The sequence below is a fragment of the Crocodylus porosus genome, unplaced genomic scaffold (assembly GCF_001723895.1).
Source record: "Crocodylus porosus isolate Cpor-Errol unplaced genomic scaffold, CroPor_comp1, whole genome shotgun sequence".
Lineage (NCBI taxonomy): Eukaryota > Metazoa > Chordata > Crocodylia > Crocodylidae > Crocodylus > Crocodylus porosus.
In genome coordinates, this window is record NW_017728947.1 from 49,670,851 (window position 1) to 49,684,988 (window position 14,138).

General features: G+C 37.2%; 1 protein-coding gene across 6 annotated transcripts in view; it reads left to right on the top strand.

Annotated features, from left to right (window-relative positions):
- Positions 1-14,138, top strand: part of PCNX1 (pecanex homolog 1 (Drosophila)) — a 130,438-nt gene that overhangs the window by 58,642 nt on the left and 57,658 nt on the right. For 3 of the 6 annotated variants that reach the window (XM_019551439.1, XM_019551441.1, XM_019551440.1), the window contains exons 8-10: positions 1,493-1,677; positions 9,159-9,249; positions 11,881-11,938. In XM_019551439.1, coding sequence (XP_019406984.1) covers positions 1,493-1,677; positions 9,159-9,249; positions 11,881-11,938 — 334 coding nt within the window. The remainder of the gene's footprint in view (positions 1-1,492; positions 1,678-9,158; positions 9,250-11,880; positions 11,939-14,138) is intronic. The other 3 variants (XM_019551443.1, XM_019551444.1, XM_019551442.1) reach the window with 2 other exon arrangements.

Genomic DNA, 14,138 nt, shown 5'->3' on the forward strand with positions numbered 1-14,138 from the left:
TAGCAATGGTTCATGCAGCTTTTTGTACTTAGAATTATTTTATAGATTAGATGAATCCTCTTCTGGATATTCATGCAAGTGGCTGCTTATAGTGTTTGCTGCTGCTTTTGTCTGACAGAATAGTCTGATAGCTAGAGTAGGAACAACTTAATGTTACTGAAGAAAAAATTGTTCCAGTAACTACCAGCTGTTCAGGTTTGCATCACATCTCTGCTGGATAAGAATCCTCAAGTGAGATGGTGAAGCACCTTAAGGGATACTGCATCTTTTGAATCTTGCTCCCTAAGCACCCCTGTTGCCAGGTAGCTCCCTGAGAGCCTGGTCTATAGTAGCAAAACAGTGAAGTAACGTTGAAACCCCAATACCTTAGAATAAAGTAATAGTGACTCTCAAGATGGCTTTCTTCATGTTTTGTGTGCATGTCTGCTTTATTTTGTATTAACTTTCTCTGAACACATGTTCTGAGTTCATAATCTTGTGGCTTTTTCCCCCAGTGGTCCTGTAAAAAGAGAACTGAAAAGCAGATGCTCTAAATACATTCTGTCACTATAATTTGACTCAGTGTTATGTCAGGCATATTGCATTGCACAACAGAAACCTCAGAATATACAACATAACAAGACCTCTCTAAGAAGATATTTGATCACAGGAAAAGTATATTCTACATGTTACGGTTATGCACTGTATAGTTTCCCAGCCCAGAAGGAAAATAAAAACACGCAGAGTAGATGTGATTAAAGACCTTTTTAAAACACTTGTGGGATTTTGCCACCTTTAACACTAAAAAGGCTTGTTTTAGAAGACTTAGAAGCTATGACTTGCTGTAATCAGCAATGCTCCTGGCTTTGCTTTCTGTCTTTTTCTCCTTTCCAAGCTATTTTTGTTGAATAATTGGTATTGTTTATCAAGTAGTACAGGAATGAGAATGGAATATAAAAGAGGAAATAAACAGATTCAAGCTTTTGAAGGGTGCAATCATCAGCTAAGCTATAAAATTATTCAAAATGGGGTTGAAATTTTTATTTATTTATTTTAAACTTGTTTCTTGGCATGCAGTACTCTGTAGCAGTACTGGGGTACAAACTGCCCTAGTTGAATGCTTCCAAGGTAATCTGGTTTAGAAAAATTCAACCTAAAAAAAATGAAGTTAACTGATCTCTGCTACTTAGTTACTTCATCCACAACTGCACAAATCTTTAGGGGACTGGTGAGGGAGAAGGAGGACTAAGGGACAATTTAAAAGGTAACAGGACTGATTTATTTATTTATTTATTTATTTTATTAAAGGATGCAGTGGAGGGCTCTGTGAATGAGTTGACTTGGGTAACTTGTCGGTATGACAACTCCTGGGTTGTCATAACCCTAATTACACATGGCTTTTGTTTGCTGTTTTTTATCTTAACTATGTCCTTTTGTTAATTTATGTAATTTCACTTTTAGCTATTTTTGGATTCTTCCCAGTAATGTTTCCCCAATCCATGTTTTTTCGTAGCCTTCAAGATGGTCAGCAAGGCCAGCAGTCCACAACCCAGGTCAAAGTCCAGTCCCGCCCCCCTTCCCAGGCAGCTGTGCTCAGCGCTAGCGCCTCCTTGCTGGTGAGAAATGGGAGTGTCCACTTAGAAGCATCACATGACAATGCATCTGCTGTAGGCGGTAGCAGTTTGCACGATGAACTTGGTATGCAGGCCTTATGTAACCTTGGTGACATGGAAGTTTTAATGCAGCAGATTTATGGGTAATAATGTACTAATAATATTCAGTTAAATTTAATCTCCTTTTAGAAGCATGTGGGTGCATTTCTTCGAAGGAAATACTTCTGGTTGGTTCCTCAGTATTCCCCATCATCTATCTGCCTACATTTTTAGCAAAGGCAAAATGGAAAATATTTTAAAATGGCTTGAAATGAATGCCAATAATGCAAGATCTTTTATGATCTGAACAGTAAGATGGTTCTAGTATGTAAGCTTCATTTATGAGAAAATACTAGACAGCCATTTTGGTCTCTCCTAGTGGTTTCCTAGTGTTCATAGAGTTGCAGGGATAGAAATTATATTCTGGTCCAGGATGAGCATTTGAAATTTACAGGTCCAAAAGCATTTTTGTTAGGTGCCAAAGAATTCCTATTCATTGGGGGTGATGGAGGTTTCATTAAGTCACTGGACATTCCTGTTGTGGAGGGCTGAGTATAGTAAATTAAATATGTCTGCTATTTTAGGTTATATTTTTAAAAACTCAATAACTTAAATACAACATCTTTAATATTTGTGGTTTGAGATTTTCTTGTAGAATCTTAAATTATTTGACTCTTGTGCTGCTGCTTCTAAAGCATTTGAGACTATAATCAAGAAGATATCTATGTAACTGAACATAGTTTGAACTGAACTGAAGTTTGAAATGCTTCTTTTTCCCCTTAATTCCATTTTCATAAGTGGGCCTATAGTGCCTTCGTATAGTGCATTTTCTCTGAAGATCTCAAAGCACTTTTTAAATATTGGCTAGCACTCTTAACAGTTCGGAGGTCAGCAAAATAGTCGTTGGTGTGGAACCTGAGAGACAGTAACATTAAATGGCTTTCCCAAGCTGATACAGTAAGTCAGAGGTAGAAATGGAAACCAAGATGTTTTTGAGAGGGATTCTTGCTTTAACCTCCTCCTAAGTAGAGTGTCTGAACAGCTGCTTACGATTTTCAGGATCAACATTGGGACTTTTACTTTGCTAGGCAGAAACCATAGCTGAGAGATTGAAGAAGAACACCTCTAACAGTAACATTTATAACTGACTGCTGATTATTTTTAGGAGCTCCTAGTCTCATAGATGGAGTGCAGTTATATAAAATCATAGGCCAGCCCAAAACAAAATGTATAATATTTGTTTTAGATTATACTAATATTACAATATTAAGAGACAAAGCGGACAATACCTTATTTGACACAATGCAGATGAGAGAAAGTCGTGGGTTGTTGTGGTGTGGTTCAAAAAAACTGCAAGCATTAGGTTGCATTTCTGGAACAGTGCTCTTTAAAACTAACTACAGAAGTTGGAAATGCACTCTTACAAAATTTACTTTAAAACCACCACTTTAAAATTTGTGGCAGTTTCCAGACAGCTAGCCAGTTGACTTTGACTTTTGCATGTTACATCAGAATGAAATCAACAGAGGAAGACTGCTCATGAATAGAGGTTGGGGAAAGATATGGAGAAGTGAGTCCCCATTTAAAACAGCTAGAAAACTGAGGAAAAGGTATATTTGTTAAGAACATCTCTACAGTTAGAAAGCTAGAAGGGATGTGGGGTGAAGCGGGAGAGCATAATTGTACTTTTGGCAATTGATAGGATGAGTGAGGCACTTCAGACTTCTTTCTAGTTGCATATGATACAAAAGGTGGGCTCAGCCTGTATTCTCTCCTTTTTCATATTGAGAAAGATAAGGTTGATTTCTCAGTTAGGTGTCTGCATAGGGAGTGGGGATAGCAGGATGAGTCTTTAATATTTGTATGCAGCTAATTCACTTTAGTGGTAGTTACAGATTTAGAACATTTTTTCTATTGGGTGTCTCTTAACCTCCAAGTCTGAGGTGGAAGAATGAATATGGCTCTTTACTGTTATGTCAGAATAAGAGATTTTTTTTTAAGGAGAGGGAGTTTGAGGTAGCACAAGATGCAAAGTTAGACAGTAACAGAAGGCAACATAGAAAAGGGGTGGGGAGAAGAAAAACATCGTGAGGTAAGACAAGTGCAGAAACAAACGGTATTAATTCGGAATGAATCCAGTCAAGGAAAAAGTACTGATTTGCCTTGAATGGGAGTGACAACTCTTGGGCCATAGCCTGGCAGTATCAGTATCTTGCACTTTGGTTAGTAGGCGAAGTCTTGGCTAGTAGATGTCATGTAGATTTTTCTGAAGCAGACACAAAGGGTCACAAAGGGTATATGTTAAGTAGCTTACTAAGGAAGAGTACTAAATTATTTGAGTGATTGCTTAATATTCAGAACTTGAATGAGAAGCTTGTTAACAGTTCTTAATTTCAGCCAGGTGATTTTTTTTTTTTTTTTTTTTTTTTTTTTTTTAAACCTGGAAAAGGGCTGGTCTTTTGGTCTAGGCACATCCTTATTTGGTTTTATTCTAGACTGCTAGAGTTTAGTAACCTTTGGCAAATCAGTTTTTATGTCTTTTCTCTTATTTCTAACATTTGGATTTGTTTTTGAGATCTACTTTTGCAAGGTCCTATTGAAGATCAGCCTGTTCAATACTACCTGTAAGCGCTTCTAATAACTCATCTGAAGCGTAAATCTGAATCAGTTCTCAGACATGTATAAAAGAATAAAATGATTAATTTGCAGGATTTGGGGTGGAGATAGACAGAAGTGGTGCTGAATCACTGCTTCTACCTTTGGAAAATATCACCCTTATTTGTTATGGAGGTTCTTTATTATTCTCAAAGTAGTAACCCTCCAATCTTTCAATCAAATCAGTGCAGTCAAAAGGACCACCTTAATTGGGTGACACTGCCACAATTTATAAACTTTGATAAATAATTTATAAACCTCACAAGTGACAGATAAGGATAAGAGAAAAGTAAGTTGTCCTTTGAAAATGCTTCTTGTGGGCTCAGATCAAGTGTTGTGTTCTTAAAATCTAATCTTGCACAGGACAAGTGTTTTCAGTTCCACTGACTTCTTTTACTTTGTCTTGTTTAGGACTTAAAGAAATGGTGTAGGAAAGTATTAACTAATATATTCAAATGTATTCTGATGCTAGTGTAGACCAGAGGTGCTCAACCTCCAGCTTGTGGGCTAAATGCACTCTGCAGAGCCATCGCATCTGGCCTGCAGGGTTCCCCATTGGTCCAGAAATTTGGCAGTGGAAAGTGGTGGCCATTTCCCCACTGCCAAATCCCCAGACCACCTTCCTTTTGGCAGAGGCTGGGTCATGCATGCACCCTCCTCATCCTTCTCCCCCCTGCCCCCACACACACTTCCATGCGGCCAGCTGTTGTCCACCATACCTGCACCAAATCAAAAGCACTGGCCAATCTGGTCTGCTAGGCAGAAAAGGTTGGGCACCACTGGTGTAGACTAACATGGTTGATTGTCCAAGTCATTCAACAGATCTACATTTTGCAAGACCAAACCCTGAGAGGTTGAGAACAAGGTAAACTGTCATTTAATTAATAGAAAATGTGAATGTTACGCTAGAAGGGAACCTCTTGGGACAATAGGTAGGAACCTTTTGGCCTGACATCTGTGTCAAGTCCTTTCCTAGCATGGGCCATGGGGGCTGGTGAAACTTTTTCTTCCTGGGATGAGTCAAACCAGCCCTGTTCTCTTTTAACAGTGACATGATATTCCATGGTCATTGGGGCAAAAAAATGCAGGTATTCACATCATCTTTAACATCTGAGTTTGAAGGTGTAGTCTTAATTTGTGCCTGAGAATCACTTATTGGTTATCTGCCTTTTACTTTCAGGGCTTCTCTAAATAGGTAGAAAACTGTTAGTAGTCAAAGTGTTCTGGATTTTTTTTTAAACAGTAAGTCTCCAAGATTCACAGATCCTCCTTTGGGTAAAACAGTTACTGTTTGTTTCCCTGTAGCCACCTGTTACTGGGTCTGTGCTTATCCTACAAATACAAATTTTAGTGTGTGCTGTAATACTGACATTTATGGTGTTGGTTTGTTTGGGGTTGTTTTTTGTTATAATTTCCTTCAAATCATTGCTGTTATACTGATTAAAACCATTACTTGATAAATGAACATAATGAGAATTTGAAAGTATAAATGAAAAATTCCTGACCTTTTATTTTCAAGAGTAAATAATCTCATTTCAGTTTTGCCTCCGAAAATTTCAGGCTTGTAAAATCACTGTCAAATCATACATGCCTTCAATGCTTTAACTATTTCAATGCGACAAGACAAATTAAAAAAAAAAACTTTACTTTCAAAGAGAATGTTGTGCAAAGAGGTGGGGAGAAAGAAATGTATTATTGAGGTGTAAACATTAAACATTTATTTGTAGTTAGCCATGTCTAAAAATAAAAATGTAGACTTATGTCTGACTTGGCATCTTTTGATGAAAACTTGGTAGTGGAACATAAAAAAATAGCCAGAGTCTCATTGTTCCTACTTTCCACTGTAAAGATCACATGACCTTAATCTATCACTGAGCTGCCCTGGACTTTCTGAACATATGCTCTGATTGTGCTAAGACTGAGTCCTTTTTGGGGGGGTTTTTTTGTTTGTTTTTTTTAAAGAAGCAGGAAAGCTGAAAATGCATTTAATTCAAACCAACTCTTGTAGTATTGTAGTCTTCCTTGCTTTAGATAATTTCAAGAGTTTTTTGGAAAATGAGTTTCAAACTCTAACCAAGAATATGCCAACACTAGAGTCTTAAAGCGACATTTTTCTTGTATGTGGGTTAACCTCCACTAGGAAAGGAAGTCATTTTCAGCAGAAGTGTTGAAGCATTGCCAACATCTTGGCAAAATTTGTGTTCATTTTGTACTTCATATCCAAATAGGATATCCTATTTTGTCTTTTTTCATTATTTGTCACATCTGTATTTGCAGGTAATGTATTATCCTGTCATGGTCTCGAACTGATTATAATATTCTGCATTTGCATTACTGGATTATGATAGGTTTGGAGGGGAACTGGGGTGAGGGAAGGGTGCACATTTCCAAGTATGAGGCATTACTATATTAGGTTCTTCTGTACTTGTAACTCTCCTGAGAGAAACCATTTAACAAGATGGTACTATTATGTTAAAGTTCTCTGCTGTCCAGGGGAAACTTATCTTTGCAATATAAACATTATATTAAACATGATCTAAATTCATTTCAAGGAGAAGCCCATTAGGTGACTATTCACTTTTCATTCTATTTCCAGGATTGACTCCATTTGTTTTTTAAACAGAGTTTCTTAAACAGGTTCTTTGATCACCAATGCAAAAGCATCAACAACAGAACTACTAAAGCTTACCCACCTGTTCCTTTTAAAGATAACTTGTGTATAATATGTGTTTTATTGATCATGAATAATGGTCTTCTGAATAGAATGTTAAGCACATTGTGTGATGTTTGCATTTGTTCAAACTGCTGACATCTTTGTACTGACGTAATTATGAAACAAGTATATTTGGGGCAAACCCATTATGATAGAGGAGATTTTTCTCTGGAGCTTTAATTCAAATTAAATTTTGCTCCAGTAGCATAATTGTATATTACATTGTGCAACAGAGTGCCTTCAGCACTTAACTGAGATCTTAAATATCCAAAAAGGCACTGACAGTTTTAACCCTCTCTCAGCCACTGCCAAATTGACAGCAGCTTTTGGTTGAGCAGCCACTTTGGCAGTGGCTGTGAAAGGGTTAAAACCAGTTTTGACCGAGGGTGAGCTACCTGTTTCATGTAGTCAGCTTTTGGCTATGACTCTAGAATAACCTCCCTCCCCCGCTTCTTTCTGCTGTCCCAAAATCAAAGTATATATCCAACTTCCAACCTGAGTAAATGTGTTGGACACATGGCCAGATCATAGCCTTATCTTCCGTTTCCCATAAATGGTCAGTAGCTTGAAAATCATACTTCTAGATGAAAAAGTTGTAACTACAGTTGTTACAAGTAGCACTTAAATCTGCTGTAACAGATGGTGAGTTTTTGTTGCTTTTATGAAGGTAAAAAAGCACTCTTGATTTCAGTTTTTGTTGACCATCCAGTTGTATTTTCCATCTTACTTCCTTAGACTTTTCCATGGGGTCTCAGTTGTAAACTCTGTCCTCTTTCCCCACTACCTAGCCTGAATAAGAGGAGTTGGAGTATGAGATCTAGTAACAGTAGAAACAAAAGAAAACAGAAGAGGCATGCAGGCATTAGTGTGCCCATAGAAGAGGGAAGTGAAAAGGCTTTATGATAATCCTAAGAGAAACAGCTACTTACTGGAGCTCCTAAACATCAGTAAAGGCAAAAGAGACTAAGCTAAAAGGAATTTATAATGCTGTTTTTGGTTTTAAATGCTCCTTAAATCCATGAACCATCACAACTGTTCTAGATCAAGTATCCACTGCCTTTTTATGTGCTATACTGCACAGAAGGAGCTGTTATCAGGACATTTTCCATGGAAAAATTTCAACTTAATTCGTTTCTCATTCTCTGGACTGAAATAACCTGAATGTGATCTTCAAAGCAAACTGGTAGGGGATAGCTTTTTTTGTATCCAAGCTTTTGTTGAGAGAAGATCGTAATAAGAATAGGTATTCTGCAGGGAAGGTGATTTTATTGTTCAGGCTTGATTTTTCCGCTGCCACTCCCCCCTCCACCTGTTTTATATTTAGGAATAGGCTTTACCTCATCCATAGCTATCTGGTTCAAAAAGAATGTCTTTTCAGGCTAATGATACCTAGTTAATGGTGTCCCTGTAGTTCCTGGTAATGTAACATCCCACTTCTGCTCTCTGACCTTTGGTAATTCCTCCACTGCAAATATCTCTGCTCTTCTTTTTCCAGAAACTAAAATGGACAAATGTATAACTGACAAAGAAACTGTATTTCTCCTCTCTAATTTTTTTTCTTTTTGAACAGAAAATTGGCTTTCAGACTTTCTGTTCTGGCCCCCTGTGCAGTTTCTGCTATAGTTAATTTATTATGGTTGCCAGTTACCAATCCATAGGTGATTCATTTGAGTTCTACGTGGTCATATCATCTGCAGTCTTGTGTCTTTTCTTTGAAACACCACTGTTTACCACTTCACATAATTCAACTCTTTATTTCCTTGAAGGGAGTGGGGTGAAGGAAACTGTCTTGGTGCCTCTGCTGGGTTTATTCTCACATGGGTTTTCTTATATTTCTAAAACAGTTTATTATGCATACAAAAATAACCAATAAAATTAATTCAGTGCATTTGTGGCAGTGTATGTATCATGTAAGTATCATGTAAACCGATATAAATGACATCACTTCTAATTGAAAGATAATTCTGAGCATTTTAACCTTTAATCTTTATTTGATTTTTCTTTTTATTAGTAGTACTAATAATTTTTGTTTATGCTGACCTGTTGGTTAGCGGTATACATTTACATCATGCCCACTATTATGTTATTGTATAGAAATCAGTGCCCCTGTGATTTAAATTAAGGAAATATGATGTTTTTCTTGACCTTTTCTCTAACAGGTAAGTTCAGTTCTACACTCTACGAGACAGGGGGCTGCGACATGTCACTTGTGAATTTTGAGCCAGCTGCAAGAAGAGCATCCAACATCTGGTGTGTGTGAAGGCCAGTCAATAGTGATGATTTTTGTCTAATCTGCAACCTTAGTCATAAGTATTTAATAGTAAAAAGAGCATTTAGTATGGGTTATAAAAAGCCTCAAGTAAAAGGTGTGTGTGTGTCTATATACAAGATTATGTATAAACCATAAATATGTACTTCTATATTATTTATAACTTTAGTGCTGAAAATTTTTTGCAAAATTGGAAAAATGTCTCTTACAGACACCCAAATATATAGTAACTGCTCTCAGTCAGGGTGTGACAAATCTACTCTGTGGCCTGTAGGAAACCTTACTTTTTGGGGGACCCTAACTATCAACTTGTGCAGAATGTAAACTGTTAAATAAATTCCTGGCCATTATGATTGCAAAATGAACTTTTAGTTGTTTTGTCCTTTAAGTATGTAGATAATCCAAAAAAGTGTAGATAAGTGAAAGGCATCTGAGGCTGAAAGACTGACCTATACCTAGACCAAATAACCAGGCTATGGACTGAGCAGCTATGTTTTGGGCTGGGGGGAGACTCTGCATCCTTCACCTTTCATCTCTCTTTCCACTTCCCCTTTGCCTTCAAAAAAAATAAGTCACTTCAATGCAGAAAAACTGGGTGGAGTAACTGCATAGGATTCATGTAATAATGGCTCTAGAGACTTGTGAAGTAGTGTGCAGGGACAGCCTGTAGAACTAAGTTTTGTCATGCAGCTCTGTATCCTTTGTGTGAGATCCTGCCATATCCTAGCCCTACCTCTTGCTTGTTCTGAGAGTAGTGACTTCCCTAATAGGGCTCCTTACAGTTGTGAAGGACAGGGTAGGTTTTGCCTGGGGAACAAAATGGACTGATTTTTATCTAATTGAGGCATTAACTCTAGCCTTCTGAGTTCTGCATGTAGTAGCAGTCTCACTTCTGAGAGGCTTTAAGCATTTCCCTCTGAACAGCACCAAAATCGCCATACACGTATAAAGCATAAAATAGGGTAAATTTTCTGACTCTTGAATTAGTGAATTAATTAGTAAATTATTTTTTTGGTTAGCTGCTCTGCACAGAAAATAAACAGTAGAAATGTCATCCAGTAGTAATGGTAATTAACAGGATTCTGCAATTTTACAGTCAATTAACAGATTGAAAAACTGTTAATATATGACTAGCATATGACAGAATCTCATCAACTGTAGTAAAAGAGGGTGGAGAGTGAGTTCAGATACAGTAGGTTTGTTAACTGGAAAGTATTACTGGTATTCTTCCAAGTATCTGCTATCACTCAAATTATGAATACCTCAATCTTCTTTCATGGTGCTACTGAATTCAGAGGGAGAATCTTGGAAACAGTGTATTTTTTGTCCGTTGTTTCACTGACAGGAAGTATATTATACCTATGTTGATGATTCTACCTTGCTAGAGCAGTAGCCTAGACCTGCAGTCAATGGCAAAAAAAAAAAAAAGAAAAGAAAAATCTACTTCTAGCGTTTCTTACTAAGAGACAGTTTTTTCAAGTTTTCTCAGCTTCCAGGGAACCTTTCTTTAAGAGACTCTTCTGCCAGAATGACTTATTCTACATTTTAAGTCAACTATAAACTATTTTGTAGCTTGTCTAGACAATAAGGGATAAAGAAAGACTAATATTCAGAAGCTGCCTGTACTAGTCACAGCACAAACTGAAAACATGTGGATAATCAGATTGTTGCTTTCTCGTAAAAGACCCTATGAACATCAGATAAAATCCAGAATCAAGGTATCTTGTAACTCAAGGTGAGGGAAAGAAGCTCCTTTAACCTTTGTGTAATTCTAACATAACAGCACATGCTAAACTTACATTTTAAAATGTTCTTGCTGCTGATTTAGCTTTGCTGCAAGAAACAATGGGTTGATATTGGAATCTATCAAATGGAACCAGTCCTTGTCCATAATATGCATAAATGGAAGGATAATGTTGCATTCCTGACTGGAAATTAAGGGTACCTTTTGCCCCTCAAAACCCCCGATTTTATTTTCAGAAGTTACTTTCACTTAGACTCCAAAGATACTTTATTCAGCTTCAAAAATTTTACCCCAGTTATAAAGTAATGAGCAGCAGCTTGTAGGAGAAATAAGGGAGAGTTGAATATAGGAACAAAAGTCCACAGATTTCTCTTACCTGGAGAGCTAACTACAGATACAGTATGTTCAGACTTTAACCAAGAGGTATGTAGTACACATCTCCTTTCAAGGACTGTTCAGTTTCAAAATTTATGCAACACAAGACAGGATGATTTCATTCATGGTAACACTCACCAGCCAATCCAGGGACCTCTGGTGAGCTGCAATTAAGTCCTGATGTTTTAATAGGAGAGTTAGATGAGCAGAGCATCTTTATTGTTCGACTATAGAAGATAATGTTATTTGCAAGCTCTTTGCAATATAATGCATAGATTAAGATTTTAGGTTTACATGACAGACGTTTTAAAGCAGTTACTTTCATTTAGTATAAAAAAGTACAGTCTAAGAACGTTTTCAAAAAAAGGTTCATATGCTAAAACATTGATGCTACATCTAATAAAGATAGAACATCAGGGGTTTTAATAAACTGGAATGGCGTGTTGAAATCCAGTCTAATTTTATAATATGAAGTCTTTCCCTGTTCTTATAGTGACACGGACTCTCATGTATCGAGTTCTACCTCAGTTCGCTTTTACCCACATGATCTAGTAAGTTTATTTTATTTTGTTCCTATGTAAAGCATGCAAATGGGCAAAAAGCAACAAATTTTTAGAGCACTGATCCAACATACTTATTGTTAAAGTTTAGAAAAAGCAGCCTTTTAATTTGGCTCAAGTGGAAAGAAACCCTTGTTTGTTGTTGCAGTCTTCACTGCCACTGTACCATCCCACCACCGTGCTTACATTCTAAAGCTATGGTTATCCACATGCACTTGGACAAACGAATTCTGAAGCCGTGCATGTCCATACAAATAATGTAGCGCTTCAAAATCTGCAACTGATTCTTTAGGAAGATCTTCACTTTGTGTAATTTGACCTTACAGTATATGAGATTTTAGGGATTTCCTGAGAAACCTCAGAGCTCACTTGGAGAATGTAGGACTGTGCTCTGTAAGAGCACAGGAGGTATAAATTTCTGAGCCTTTCTTCTGTAGTGCCTAAAGTAAACGCAATCATTTATATTTTCCTTGATTAAAAAGGTGTATACACCCCTGCAAATCAGATCTCTTGTGAAAAGCTTAAATTAGTAGTTCTCAACCAGGGTGCCGTGGTACCCTGAGTTGCTTTGAGGTCCTTTCAAGAGTGCTGTGGGGTGTCTCTCAGTGTTAGCACTGGTAGGTATACAAACAGATAAAAATAAATCCAGAGATATCAAATAGCAATCCATGCTGTTAAAAAACATTCTGACGTGTTGTGGTCTTTCTGAGTTCTTTGCAACAGAAGAATTGCTCTGTTGTTTTTCTGTAGTCAGAAAACAGGTAAAAACTAGGAACTGGTATTTTCCAAGGGGTGCCTTGCATCTGTCAAGGGGTGCCTTGAGTGTAAAACGATTGAGAACCACTGGCTTAGAACATAGGCAGTGACATGCTTGTGTAAAGGCATAGACCCAACCAGTCATTCAGCGTATAGTATCTGTGCAAAAAAGTCAGCAGTTTTCTGTTTTGTGTGATGCATAAACCTGCCCAAGAATATCTATGTACTTACTTTAGAGATTCACCATTCTTGTATTTTTCAAACCCTACAAATAACCAGGGCTTTGACTCAAGCAAACAGCAGTGAAATGATGGTGAAACTTATTAAGCTGCAAGTGATATTCAAACGTGGAGGGAGGGTTGTGTTTTGAAGTCCAGGTCAAAGTGAGAAACTGTCCTTCATCGGTGATATAATCATTTCAACCCAGTATTGGTATATGCTAGAAGTACTGTAACTTCCCTTTCAGAAGAGAATTCTCACCGACTATTGGGTGCTGTTTTGCTATTTGTATGGCTAGAGAATTTTCATTAATTTTCTTCCAGCTTACAGTGTAAGATAATAACTGGGATCTCATTAAAATGCTGTTTGGTCTCTTAAGAAGACTTAAATACTTAGTTGGGCAGAGAGTTTTTGTAATTCATGCTTTTTTAACTCATTTTTTATCAAACTTTAATCTTTTAATCTTTAATGAGAAACATTTTGGATAATGCTTGATTAGCGAGGTCAAATGCATTGTGCATAAATCTGATCATCAATACGTGCACAGGCTGCTTTGTCGTGCTAAAATCAGTTATTGAGTATGGGTGTACTTGTAAAAGAATGGACTACATGAGAGATGCCAATGTGTAGCCATCTTTTAAAATCAGAATAAGACCCAACTTGTAGCAAGTATTATTCTTGCTTGTCTCATCATTTTACTTGTCTTCAAATTTGAAGTTTTCAGTATAAATGGAATAATTTGTTTAGCAGACACATTCATGCTTCAGTTAAAACTAAAGTGGATAATAAAATACCAAACTTTCTTACCTACAACTCTACTGGTGCCATTTACATGTTGCTGTAAAGGCAGGCAAAGCTTAAGTGAAAAATTCAAAGGTAGCAATAAGGGTTTAGATTGTAGCCATGTTGGTCTAAGGACATAGGCAGAAGAGGTTCTTTGGGTGAATCTGATATCTTTTATTAGACTAACTTAAATAGTTGGGGGAAAAATAATTAGCAAGCTTTCAGGTTTAAAAACCCTTTGTCAGGCTGAGGAAGTCTCTGTAATGGGTATGCGCTCTTCCTGAATGGAATGAATAGTAAAGAAGCCAGAGGCTTCTTTGGTCAGCCCAGCTTCTGGCTTCTTTACTATTCATTCCATCCAGAAAAAGCACACACCAACTACAGACTTCCTCAGCCTGACAAAGGGTTCTTAAACCTAAAGCTTACTATTCCC